We start from the raw sequence: 13473 nt of genomic DNA on the forward strand, positions 1-13473 counted from the left end.
AGCAAACGAAAGAGCATTATATGATCTGTAAACTGAATGAAATTGTATCAACAATGAATTTCACAAGTAATTAAACGTAAAAAATCAACCAATAAATTACAAAATCAATTAAAATTGTATTTAAAAGTGTATTACACTAATATTAAACAAGTAAATAAATTAAATTTGCTTTAAAATTGTATTACATAATATTAAAGTTGAATTAGAAGAGAGAATTAAGAATGAATGAAAAACGTAACTAACGAAAGACAAGACAACGATCTATAAATTGAATTAAACTTATATTATTCATGAATAAAACATGTATTATATGTGTCTTATAAATTATTTTTGATTTGTATCACTAAGAACGTGAGTGATGTTGCAATATGTATTAAAAATGTATTGTGCATGTATTATAAGTGTGTTACCTAAATTACTTTAGTTCATATCATTAAAAAGGGAGTGAAGTTTGAATTATGTATTATAAATGTAGGATTATTATTCATGATTTTAATACAATTTTAATACAATTATGAAACATATCTAATACAACTTTAATACAAACACAATATAGTTCCGTAAACTTCATCCTTTTCGAGCTTCAATCTAATATTTCTCCTAAATCAATTCTAAACTTAACCAAATCCTCTTAAAATTGAGATATAAACTCCAAATGATATTTTCAATTATTTGTAGGAACAACCTATCCAAACTAAAGAGCAGACAAGTAATCTAATCGTAACAAATGAAGAAACATAATAAATTGCCAAATGAATTAAACTTGAATTAAAAATGTATTACACATATTAAAGTTGAATTAGAAGTGAATTAAACACGCATGCAAAATGTAGCAAACGAAAGAGCATTCTGTGATTTGTAAACTGAATAAAACTTGTATCAATAATGAATTAAACAAGTAATTTAATCATAACAAATCAACCAATAAGTTGTAAAATGAATTAACTTGTATTAAAAGTGTATTACACAAATATTACAGTTGAATTAGAAGAGAGAATTAAGCATGGATAAAGAATGTAACCAATGAAACACCAGACAATGACCTATAGAGTGAATTAAACTTATATCAATAATGAATTAAACAAGTAATCTAATAGCAACAAATAATAAACTACAAAATGAATTAAATTTCCATTAAAAGTGTATTACACAATATTAAAGTTGAATTAGAAGAGAAAATTAAGAATAAATAAAAAAACGTAACTAACGAAAGACAAGACAATAATCTATAGACTGAATTAAGCTTGTATTATTCATAAATAAAACATGTATTATATGTATCTTATAAATTATTTTGGTTTGTATCGCTAAGAACATGAGTGATGTTTGCAATATGTATTAAAAATGTAGTGTGCATGTATTAATCATTTGGTTGGTATCACTAAGAAGAGAGTAAAGTTTGCAATATGTATTAGAAATGTATTGTTCATGAATAAACCTTATATTATACGTGTCTTAGAAATTATTTGATTTGTATCACTAAGAAAATGAATGATGTATGCAATATGTATTATAAATGGATTGCTCATGAATAAAATTTATATTATATGTGTATTATAAATAATTTTTATTTATCACTAAGAAAATGAGTAGTGCCGGTTGCAATATGTATTAAAATGTAATGTGGATGTCTTATAAAGGTATTATTAATGTGTTACCTAAATTATTCTTGTTGGTATCACTAAGAAAGGAGTGAAGTGTGCACTATATATTATAAATGTACTACTCATGAATAAAACATGTATAATATATATATCTTATAAATTATTTTGATTTGTATCACTATGAAAAAGAGCGACGTTTGCAATATGTATTACAAATGTATTGTTTCTATATTATAAATGTATTAAAAGTGTGTTGCTTAAATTATTTTGGTTGATATCACTAAAAAAGAGTGAAGTTTGTAATATGTAGTATAAATGTATTGTTCATGATTTTAATACAATTTTAATACAATTATGAAACATATCTAATACAACTTTAATACAATTGCGATACAGTTTCATAAACTTCACCTTTTTCGAGTTTCAATCTAATATTTCTCCTAAAAACAATTATAAACTTAACCAAAACCTCTTAAAATTGAAATATAAATTCCAAACGACATTTTCAATAATTTGTAGGAACAACCTATCCAAACTAATCACAAATTCATAAAATACAAATAATGAATTCAAAATTTGAACTTTATAATGACCATCAATGGTGAACTCTTGTTGTTGTAATTTTAGAGATTTGAAATTTCTGCTTGAAAATATGATTTTGTACAAATTTTCATCTTTTCATTTCTTTTTTCGTCGTATTTTTTGGGTAAAAATAATGAAATATGAAAAATTGATTTGTTATTTAAATGAAAATTTGAAAGAACAAGAATCTTTAAAAAAAAAAAAAAAAAAAAAGAAGAGGAGGAAGACAATAATGATAGAAAAAGAAAGATGGAGAAGAAGAACAAAAAAAAAAAAGAGGAAGAGGAAAAACGGCCGAGAAAGAGGCAAGTGACAATACATTTCTTAATTCCAAAAAATTGTTATATTTAGTTAGAAAAATTATATTGTCATAGATGGTAAATATTTTTTAAATATAGCATATTTATGTGATTTACCCTTAAAAAAATCTCATGTGAAAGTGATTGATGCTTTTTAAAATTTGTGGGCCTGTATCCTAATGGGCCACTCGTTGTGGGCCTTTACCCAAATCTTTTCCATTCATGTTAGAAGCCCTATGGACCTTCAATTCAATTTTTCTACAATAACAGGTCTGTACATTTTTTTTGTATTTTTAATGGTGTGGGGAATATATGTTCTAATTTAATAGAAATAATTGAATTTTGTACATATACGACGATGAAACTAAGATATTATTTGTATTCGATGTTTATTAAAAGAAATATGCAAAGAAGACACGTGTCATACTTCAGTTTAATATAAAATATTGGATGTGAGTAAGTTTTTACTGTGTTTTTATTGTTAAGATGTTTGTTAGATGAGAAATTGCTAAAAGCGACGTATATTTTTAAGTGTTGTTATTTTTCCTTCAATTGATATAGAACAAATTCAATCAATACTATTCTCAAGCAATGCTTTGTAATAATTCATATTTCTGAATGAAGATTTTTCATAATATAGAAGATAAATGGATGGTTATTCTTTAAGTTGGATCTCTTTATATTCTTTCCATTTTTCTATAGTTTTAGCATAAAATGAATAAATAGTATTTTAGATATTATTCCATTGGCCTTTCTAATTTTAAGGTGGGGTGGATATTGATGGGAAAAGTTACAAACATGTGGTAATGCTCATACTGTACGATCGTCGGTGGCACCATTATTGTAAATTTATTTTTGTGATACGATTTGGGACGGAATAAGACATATCACCAAATCATTTTTTTCAAGTGGTTCCTTTTTTTTTTTTGGCGGTGTCGGGAGCCCACATTAGAGCTTTAACTAAATTTGGATCGCGTTCTATACAAGGCCAATTTGGGAGTGACGCTCCCAACAAGATTTTTTCCATACCCAGGACTCGAATTCGAGACCTCTGGTTAAGGGTGAAACAATTCCACCACTCCACCAGAACCCATGTTGGTAAGTGACTCCTTACTACTCTATAATTTTTTATCAGATGTTCGATGTCCATTTCGTAGCCTAACAAATCGACTTGTGTCGAGAAGTTCTATTTAGGCACATGTAGTGCTTTAAGTTATGAGTTCAATAGATTAAATAATTTTGGCTTAAATATTTTGCATATGCTAGTAATAAATTATATATATATATATGAATTGAGTTACTAGCACTTAAGATCACTGTCCTACTATCAAAAAATCATAAAATTTAAATTCTAAATTTATCTCAACTTCGGAGGTAAAAGGCTTCCTTATAAGAGGTGACTCTATTTTTATGTATGAAATTTGAGATTTTTGGTTAAAAATAAAAGAGTGCTCCTTTCTATGTGTGCTTACTTTTTATATATTAAGACACTTCTAAATTATTATTATTTTGAATTTTTCACTACCCTACGACAACTCTTTGGCGGTATGTTTCCTGAATATGACCTTAATAATTTTTGTCTAACGTTAGTATCATTTATTATTTGAAAATGAAGTCATATATTTAAATTACTTGATATAGTGGTGTGTCTGCCTCAAATCAACTGTAATGGTGTGTTTTGGAAGATGAATAAAATTGTTTTGTTAAAAAAAATAAAAATAAATAGTGAATCATCAATTTTTGAACTAACCGTGAATAGAAAAACGATTACCATCTTCGTACACTTTTAATTATCATAGTTTCCTTTTTAGAGTCAAACTATAAAAACTTTGACTAACATTTTATGATGATTTTTTCATCATATAGATATGCAAAAAATTGCAATTTATATCGTATAGTTTTTGAATATTTAATTTTTTTGGTTTAAAATATCAAATTAATGTAATCTAATTTAACTTTAAAAATTAATCAAATTAACTTTCGAAAAGGATAACCTGACAAATAAAAGTGAACGAAAGGAGTAATACATACTGATGAAAGGAGGAGGTACGCCATGTGTAAATTAAATTACGTGAAGGAAGTTCTTAGTTCTGGTAGACGTAAAAAGCAATCCTAGCTTTTTATTAATAATTGGAAGTTTATTAATAAACATATGAAAAAAGTTAGAAGGATGTTCAACATTTAGTGTGTATATATAAAAAGTAATTTTAATAATACATAAATAATTTAATTTTTTATCAAAAAGGATTGAGATAAAACCCTTAACCCTATCTAATTCGGCACCCATAAAAAGAATTACAAGACTTTTCGTTCTTTCATTTTTTATTGGAGAAAGATGACTTAAACTTTATAATAGATGATGATGAACCCCAAACTTTTCTTGCCACGTTCTGGCTATGAGTATTTTTCTTTATTTCTTTTTTCTTCCTTTTTTTTTGATAATTAATGGAAGCTTGCACATATAAGATATATAAAAGATATTTTAGTAGCAGTGCCCATGACATATTGAACCGTCCATTTCTTTTTTTAATTCTTAATCATAGATTTTAATTATTTGAAGATTATAAATTTGGAATTTAAAAAAGAAGAGAGAAGAGAGCTCTAAATCCGCTCTTTTTCTATTTAATTATATCAAAAAATTAATTTTCTAATAAGCAGGGGTGGAGCCGCCTTTTCCCGAGGGGCCTCAAGCGACATCCTTTCACTAGAAAATTACATTATTCTATATAGAGGACAATTTTTGTTTAATAAATATATGAGTATATAAGTATTGACATAAATCGAAGGTTTAGTGGTTAAGGAACTGTGAAAATTTCTTGAGATTGCGTGTTCTAGCCCTGTCGGCTAAGAACACCCACCCGACTCATAAGTACGAGTCAAGAGAATCGAACCTTGATTGTCCATATATAAAACATGACAAACAGAAAAACCTTTTTAGCTTTTATTTTAATATTGATTATTTTTTAATAAAAATATCCGGAGGAATATGTAATGACCTTGCTAAAAAATCCTAACAATAGACTATTTCTTTTTATCGTGGTGAGATGAATAAATTCCACTTTAATTTAGGACTTAAGAATGGAGAAATTTCTAATATAATTCAAATGACAAAGTTAAGGAATGAAATCATATAACTTGGTTACTACTCCCTCAGTATCTTTTTACTTGTCGAGTTTTGATTTTCACTTGTCCTTTTTTACTTGTTATTTTTGACAAATTAATACTCTTCCTATCTGTAATTACTTGTCTACTTTTGAATTGACACACTTATTAAGAAAACAATGATTGACAAATGAGTTTACCATTTACCTCTAGTAATTATGAAGTGTGTGAATTAAAAATTTAAGATTTTCAAGAAGTTTTATTTTATTTTTCAAAGTAATTAATTGAAGGTATAATAGGTAAAAGACAATATATATTTTTACCTTTTATATCCTCAGTTAATTTAGAGAGTTAATGTTTTTTAAAAAGATAGAACTTCTTTAATGAGTAAATCGATTTTGAAATTCTATTGATTAATAGGAGTAAAATAATAAATTTACTATGTCAATTATTATTTTCTTAATAGGTGTATCAAATTAAAATATAACAAGTAACAGAGGGAGTATAATGAAAAGATATTGGCTTTTAATTAGTGGCCAACAATAGTCACACTTGTCCATTTTACACTGTGTTTTCATTTTCCTTTAAAAATTAAACTAAACCTTTCAAAAACTTTCTAATTATAGTTTGACATCTCATATTAACAATAAAATAGAAACAAACAATGATAAGAGGTAGCCAGAATTTGACCTTTTTGCTGGTATATATGAAGCAATAATTTGTCATTACAGATTTAATTATGTAAGTATTAAATTTCATTAAATCATTATAATCATGCTTATCTTTTCAGTAAGCACCTTTTTGTTTTTTTTTCAAGGGCTGCTAAAAATAAATGGGAATAAGTTTCTTACTGGCGGTCAAATTTGATTTAGTCATAATTAAAGTAAAACATGATAACCTCCCAAAGTTGACCAAAATGATCCAATATTCCAAAGGTTATTTCTCTCCCTTTTACTTAAGTTTTGACCATTAAAAACTTATTAAAAATGTCTCCAAACCATTCAATTTTTTAGTATTATATATCATGATAAATAAAAATAAGTTTTAATATAATTTATGTATATACAAATAAAAATAATCTTGAGTTGTCTATTGATTTAAAACGAGTTTAATTGCTTATTGATTTAAAAAAGAAGGTCAAGTCAACCATTTGAACCACCAAACGATCGACTAGATTAGTCAGGGACATTGATACTTTTATTTTTTGATATTCTTTAACTTACACATTTCGTATAAAAAAATAGTTGTGACACATAAATATATATTATATTATATCATATCATAACGTTATTAGGTATAAAATTCAATTGCTAAAGAGCAAAATTTAAGGATAATTCATACAAATTTATCAAAAGTACTTCAACCTCAAAATGAGATTTAATGTGTTTGATCATGAAATATTTTCACTTTTTTCCCCAGAATTCAACACCAAAATAACACTTAGATCAAACTCCAATTCAGAAATTATTGATCATTTTGTAAACAAAAATTATTATTATTTTCAAATTTCACAATGAAACATAATTAATTGCTTGCTAAATTATTCGAACTTCAAAATAAATATCCAAAAAAAGTTTTCAAATTTTAAATCTCAGCACAAATGAAACAAGTTTCACTATGTTTTGAAAATATGATCGTTGTCGTAACGTTGCGGCAAGCTATTAACTCTCCCAACAATATAGTAAAGCCGCTGGAGTTTTCTGAGCCCTATTTGTCGGTGGTTAGCAGAATATCACGGTTTCTCAGTATTTTCACCGCGATTTACCTGCATGTTTTTATGAACAGAACCCAACAAATATAAAAACAATCTTAATTTTTAACCTCTGTTTTTTCAATTACGTTGTTTAATGTTCATCTCTGTTTTTATCCCTCTTTCCCGGCAACTCTTTATTCCTTACCCTTCTTTCCTTCTTCACTATACTACCTACAATTTTAGGTATCAAATTCCAAAAACAATTACTCTGTTTTTTTTTTCTTTCTAAAATATAATATTTTTTAAAAAATATTGAATTTCAAGAATACCCATTTGCTGAAGTAAGCTTTATTGTCAGCAAAGCACCTACCTTTGACATGTATTTGTTTGTTTGTTAGTTCATACAAGTTTGTATATAATCTTGGCGGCTTTTCTTTCTTTTTTTCAATGGCTTTAGGTAAAAAAAAGATTTTTTTTTAGCAGATTGATTATTGATCATTGTGGGTGTTTATGAAAACCTCTGTTTTTAATTCTTTAGAATTCAAGATTTGGATTTTCTTGTTGTACCTGTTAATTGTTTTTTCTTTTTCTTGTTTTTGACTATTCAGATCAAGGCTTAAATTCTGGACTAGTGTTTTGTAAAGCACTTCATTTGTTTTGTCAGCTGGAACATTCATTCCCTTTTTGCAGAATGAAAAAACATTAAATTCATATGATTGCATCAAGAAGAGAAAAAAAAAATTAAAAAATTTTGGTGGTTAATTAGGAAGAGAATATGATTTTTGCAAAGATATTAGAATCAGAAAAGAGAAATGTAATTGTGGGAATTCGATTTGATGGACACATTAGAGAGTTGTTGAATTGGGCTATTGTAAAAGTTGCAGAACCTGGAGATAGAGTTATTGCTCTACATGTTTGTCGAAATGCCGGTATGAAAATTAAATTTTACTTGTCCTAAATGATCTTTGCTTTGTTTTTTTTAAAATTAAATGTGTTGTTTTTGACTTGACATTGTAACTTTTAATCATTTTTCAGAATCAATTGCAAACGTTAAATCGTCGTTGGACACTTATCTTTATGATTACGATGGCTTGTGTAATAAAAAGCAGGTTCTTTTTTCTTTCCAAGTGACGGATACAATTCAACTTTCTTTGAATTGTCTGTTGTCTTTTTGGAAAACAAAGAAAAAGCGCAGATTTTGATTGACGTGGGTTGTTTTTGTTTGGGAATTTCAGGTTGATCTTATTTCTGTGGTGACAGAAGGAAGTTCTATTAGAAGAGTTTTGGTGAGGGAAGCAAAGAATTATGCTGCATTAGCTGTAATAGTAGGAACTTGCAAGCATAGTACTCTTGGGTAAGTAAAAGCTATATATTAGCCCAACTAATCCAGATTTTTGTTATTGTATATATATCTTGCTGATTATATTTGAAAGCGACTTGTATAGGGGCTGGACCTCAATTGCTAAATATTGTGCGAAGAAGCTGCCTACCACTACTGAAGTTATGGCAATTGACAATGGGAAAGTTTTGTTTAGAAGAACCTCTACGTCCCAACTCAAAGGTTTGATGATACTTCAAGATTGCTTGCACATTTGAGCTAAAAAAATAAAAATTCTTTTTTGTACATACGAAAATTGAATTTGTTCTCTTCTTGATGACAGGTTCTTTTAGTGATCCAAAACCAAGTCTTTATCTAGAAAGAATTTCTACTGTAAAAGATTGCGAGTCTGAATTTGGTGAATCTGAGATATCGGAATTTGGAAGGTTCAGTTGTGACGTGACTAGAACTTTGGAGAGATGGACAAATGGTACACAGAACCTAAAAGAGGAAAATACAAGTCCTTCAGGAAAACACAAGAAAGGTTCTCTTTCACTAGGTTCAGTTTCTCTTCCTACCGAAGATTGTGCTGCTGCTACTACTACTCCTGGTTGGCCCCTTTTACAAACGACGAGCTCATTGAATGAACCTGTTAAAGTAAAAAGAAAGATGTCGGTAGTGCAGTGGGTGATGACCTTGCCAAACAGATCTATGTTAGATAGTCCTAAATCAAATTCTTCTCCGAAAGAGAACCAAAATGCTTTTGGAATGGAAAATAGTTACTCCCTCATGGATTTTATCGAAAAGGAAAGTGCATCAGTTGGTACCCAGCTGATAAAAGATTATTTTGGCTGCAAATGGTTTAGCTATGATGTTTTAAGATCATCGACTTCTAACTTCTCCTCGGGTTGGTTTCTCTAGCTTTTTGTCTACAACATATTCTCTTTTCAGCCTTGCTTCTTTAACATTGAAATTTTTTGCAGAGAAGTTGATCGGTAAAGGTGGGGAAAACAGTGTATACAAAGCGGTTCTTTCTGATGGAAAATCAGTGGCGGTGAAGGCCTTGAATTCATCAGAGGAAGCAAGGAAGAATTTCAGGCAGGAAATGGACATTATGACCAGAGTGGAGCACAAGAATATTGCTCATCTACTTGGAATTTGCATAGAGGATTCTGATCTGATATCTGTTTACGATTTTCATTCAAAAGGGAATTTGGAAGAAAATATACATGGTAAGCTGCAAACCAAAGAATATATTCTGCACATAAAACCCCGTGTTAATTCATTAATCTTGAGTTAATTTGGAATGCAGGAAGAACCAAATCAGTATTGCCATGGGAAAGAAGATTCAGAATAGCCGTTGGAATCGCAGAAGCTTTAAATTACCTACACAATGAATGTCGAAGGCCTGTTATTCACAGAGATGTCAAGTCATCAAACATTCTTCTCAATGATGATTTTGAACCACAGGTGTGCTTTTAGATTATCTTATGATTGATTTGATTATATAAATATATTTTATATTATGAGTAGATAGAACTTAAACTGGTTGGATAATTCTTGTTTGCAGCTATCTGATTTTGGGTTAGCGATATGGGGACCCACAAAGGCGTCGTTCTTGACTCATAGTGATGTGGTAGGAACATTTGGTTATCTAGCACCAGAGTATTTTATGTATGGGAAAGTTAGCGATAAGATTGATGTATACTCCTTTGGAGTGGTTTTGCTGGAACTATTATCTGGGAGAAAAGCTATTGGCTTTGAGACTCCCAGTGGTCAAGAAAGTTTGGTTATGTGGGTAAGCATCATCTCTACTTTGACATGACATTTTCAGTCCAAATTACTACTTTCATTAGTCGAAAAAAATTAATTAATTAATTATTACTTTCCAGGCGAAACCTAAGTTAGAAAGCAGGAATTTCAATGCCATTCTGGATGAGAACTTGAATGTAAATATTGAAGATGATCAAGTCCAAAGAATGATTCTTGCAGCAAGACTCTGTCTTACACAGGCAGCACGACTACGTCCTAACATAAGCCAGGTAACTACAGCAACATTTTGTTTTCCGGTATAAAATCTTGTAATAGTAACTAATATAATCTCAGTATAACTAATGCATCTCTTGGTTTTCGTATTCAACTCTGCATGATATTTGTGAAAATCAAACGTTATGAGAATCTATGCACTTTTTATATGAGATAGAATGTACACATCTGCACCTATGTCGGATCCTATATATTATTGTTCACCCTGCATTATAATCTCTGTGTAACTCAACCATGTTATGATTTACGTAGATACTAAAGATGTTGAAGGGGGAGAAAGATGGGAATGAAGAAGTAATTGCTAGAAACAACAATACGGAAGAATATAATGATGATGAAGTATATCCAGATTCAAGTGCAGAGTCTCATTTAAGTCTTGCATTTCTTGATGTTAATTATGATAATTCGACATGTTTCAGCAGTAGTCAAGACCAAAGCAGTCCTCTTTCTTCAGTAGATGAATATTTGAAAAAAAGATGGAGTAGATCATCAAGCTCTGAATATTAGTAGCTTTTAATTAATTTACAATGTGATTGTACAGTTGGAAAAAAAAAAAAAAAAACACCCAGTGTTGAGGTGATTAGAGGTAGAAGGTACCAAAAAAGCTTTGTGATAATAGCAACAAAGTTTGTCAACCCCACAGAGATTTTGCAATTCTGTGGATCAGATTTGAAATTTGAGTGTTATAATATTGTGTTTGTAATAAAGTTCTTTGGTATTCTATTCTTTTGGTTTTTTAGATAGTTTAACTTTGGTGGAGGAGATTTTTTTGAGTTCTGAAACTTTCACAAGTTAATCAAGTTACATTTCATTTGATAATGTATTGTATTATATTATAGTGTGTGTTGTATTATGTTATGTTGTATTATATTATATTGTATTGTATTTATTTTAATAAATAGTATAAGTATATAACATTTGGTTATGTTGTATTGTTTTTCATCGTTACACAATTATGAGATAGAGCTATTATAGGGAGGTAAGTTAAAGATAAAATAATATTAGTAGATAAGTAATAAACAAGACAAATAAGAAGAGAAAAACGGTAATCACATATAATAAATTTTAAGTAACAATTAAAAGACAATCATTATTTCAACTTAACAAGTACTCCCCCTGTCCCTAATTACTTGTTCACTTTTGAATTGACACATCTATTAAAAAATCAATAATTGACATATTGAGTTTACCATTTATCCTTATTTATTATGAAGTGGGTGAATTAAAAACTTGATATTTTCATGAAGTTCTACCTTTTGTTCAAAGTAATTAATTGAGGGTATAATAGGTAAAAAAAATGTCATTTCTTGATTTGTCAAAATGGACAAGTAATTAGAGACAACTAAAAAAGAAAATGTGGACAAGTAATTAGAAACAACGAAAGTAACTTTCAATTATTAGAAAAGGACAATGACATACAATAAATTTTAAGTAACAATTAAAACACATTATTTCAACTCAACAAGTAACTTCCCATTATTAGAAGACGATACGACAAATCTGCTAATTTCTTTGGTAGTTGTGTAATTCTCTTCTATCCTTGGTATGGACTTTTGTTTACTGTATATCCTCATAGCTTCTTTTGGATGGGTTGTAATTATTAAATTGGCGGAGATGGGTATATGAATTTATTTTTATAAAGGAGTAAAAATTTATCAAAATTCCTCCGGGAACAATATTAGCTTGCTTATAATTAAAAGGAAAATGATCAAAAATATCTTTGAACTATTAGAAGTATGTTAAATTTATCGTCGTTATATTTTTGGGTCAGAAATATTCTTGCCATTACATTTTTGACGGAAGATACCGTTTTTCAAAAATAGGGAAAAAGAACCAATTTTGCCCTAAAATCTAAATAAAGCACTAGTGAGACCCAATTCTATATAGCTTTGTGATCCATATAACGTTACTTAAAGAGTAAAACTTAGTTCTATTAAATTTCTTATGGAAACAATTCTAACTGGCCTACAAATCTAATAAGGTAGTCCAACACAAATATTGAAAGTTTGTCCTAACTAAAGCCCAAGTGAGAATCCAACTCAAATATTTAAAGGAAAAATTACTTAAATACACAACACTTCTTTACCTATTCTCAATATTTCCCTACTCTTTTACTAAAATACAAAAATCCCTTATTTTCCCCCAATTCAACTTAACCGGATACTTTATTAGTTTAAGTATCCACCCGTTATTAATTAAAGTATCTGCGTTGCTATATTATGCATCCGCCCGTTAATTAAGTATCTGTGCTGCTAACAACTTAATAATTTAAGTATCCGTCCGTTATTAATTAAAGTATCCGCGCTGCTATATTAAGTATCCACACTACTATATTATGTATCCGAAAAATACTAAAAAAAGGGATTTTTGGTAATTAATGAAAGAGTAGAGAAAGGAAGTAATTTCTTTCTTATACTATGTCATTTGCCTAATTTTTACATATTTAAAACATTATATGCTATAAGTATCTCTTTATCTTATGGCAATATTAACGTACTAAGACTAATTTTGTTTCTCTTTTAATTTGTGCATAGTTATAGATGCATCCTTCCTCTCTTTGATACATCTCTTCTTATGTATCCGGATGTTCTATCCTCTCTCTGATATATCTCTCTCTTCTTGGATACATCCCTCCCCTCCCCTATGTATTTGCTGATGTATTCGAAAGTCCAGTGATGTATCCGAAATCCATAGAGATTTTTGTAATTTAGAAAAGAGAAAGGAAAATAATGTAATGAGCTCTTAACACCATGATATTTATATAAATTAAGCTTTAAAATTTGGAATACTTTGATACGATCATATCCCAATTTTGCTAAGTCTAACATT

The 13473-nt window shown here is 28.8% G+C and overlaps 1 protein-coding gene across 1 annotated transcript; it reads left to right on the forward strand.

Annotated features, from left to right (window-relative positions):
* The first annotated feature begins 7578 nt into the window (after positions 1-7578).
* On the forward strand, positions 7579-11179 carry LOC125815554 (protein kinase STUNTED-like). Its single transcript, XM_049495050.1, has 11 exons — positions 7579-7737; positions 7889-8209; positions 8316-8389; positions 8516-8634; positions 8726-8841; positions 8942-9505; positions 9582-9830; positions 9911-10068; positions 10169-10396; positions 10491-10640; positions 10897-11179. Exons 2-11 carry the CDS (start codon positions 8056-8058, stop codon positions 11149-11151), a joined length of 2067 nt encoding a protein of 688 aa, XP_049351007.1. The 5' UTR covers positions 7579-7737; positions 7889-8055; the 3' UTR covers positions 11152-11179.
* Positions 11180-13473: the final 2294 nt, after the last annotated feature.

The sequence above is a fragment of the Solanum verrucosum genome, unplaced genomic scaffold (genome assembly GCF_900185275.1).
Source record: "Solanum verrucosum unplaced genomic scaffold, falcon-dt-bn FXZP01000261.1, whole genome shotgun sequence".
Taxonomy (NCBI): Eukaryota; Viridiplantae; Streptophyta; class Magnoliopsida; order Solanales; family Solanaceae; genus Solanum; species Solanum verrucosum.

Coding starts and splice junctions, on each gene's coding strand:
- LOC125815554 (XM_049495050.1), top strand. CDS start 8,056: ATGATTTTTGCAAAGATATTAGAATCAGAAAAGAGAAATGTAATTGTG. Junction 8,390..8,515: donor GCTTGTGTAATAAAAAGCAG/GTTCTTTTTTCT, acceptor TGGGAATTTCAG/GTTGATCTTATTTCTGTGGT. Junction 9,831..9,910: donor TTTGGAAGAAAATATACATG/GTAAGCTGCAAA, acceptor TTTGGAATGCAG/GAAGAACCAAATCAGTATTG.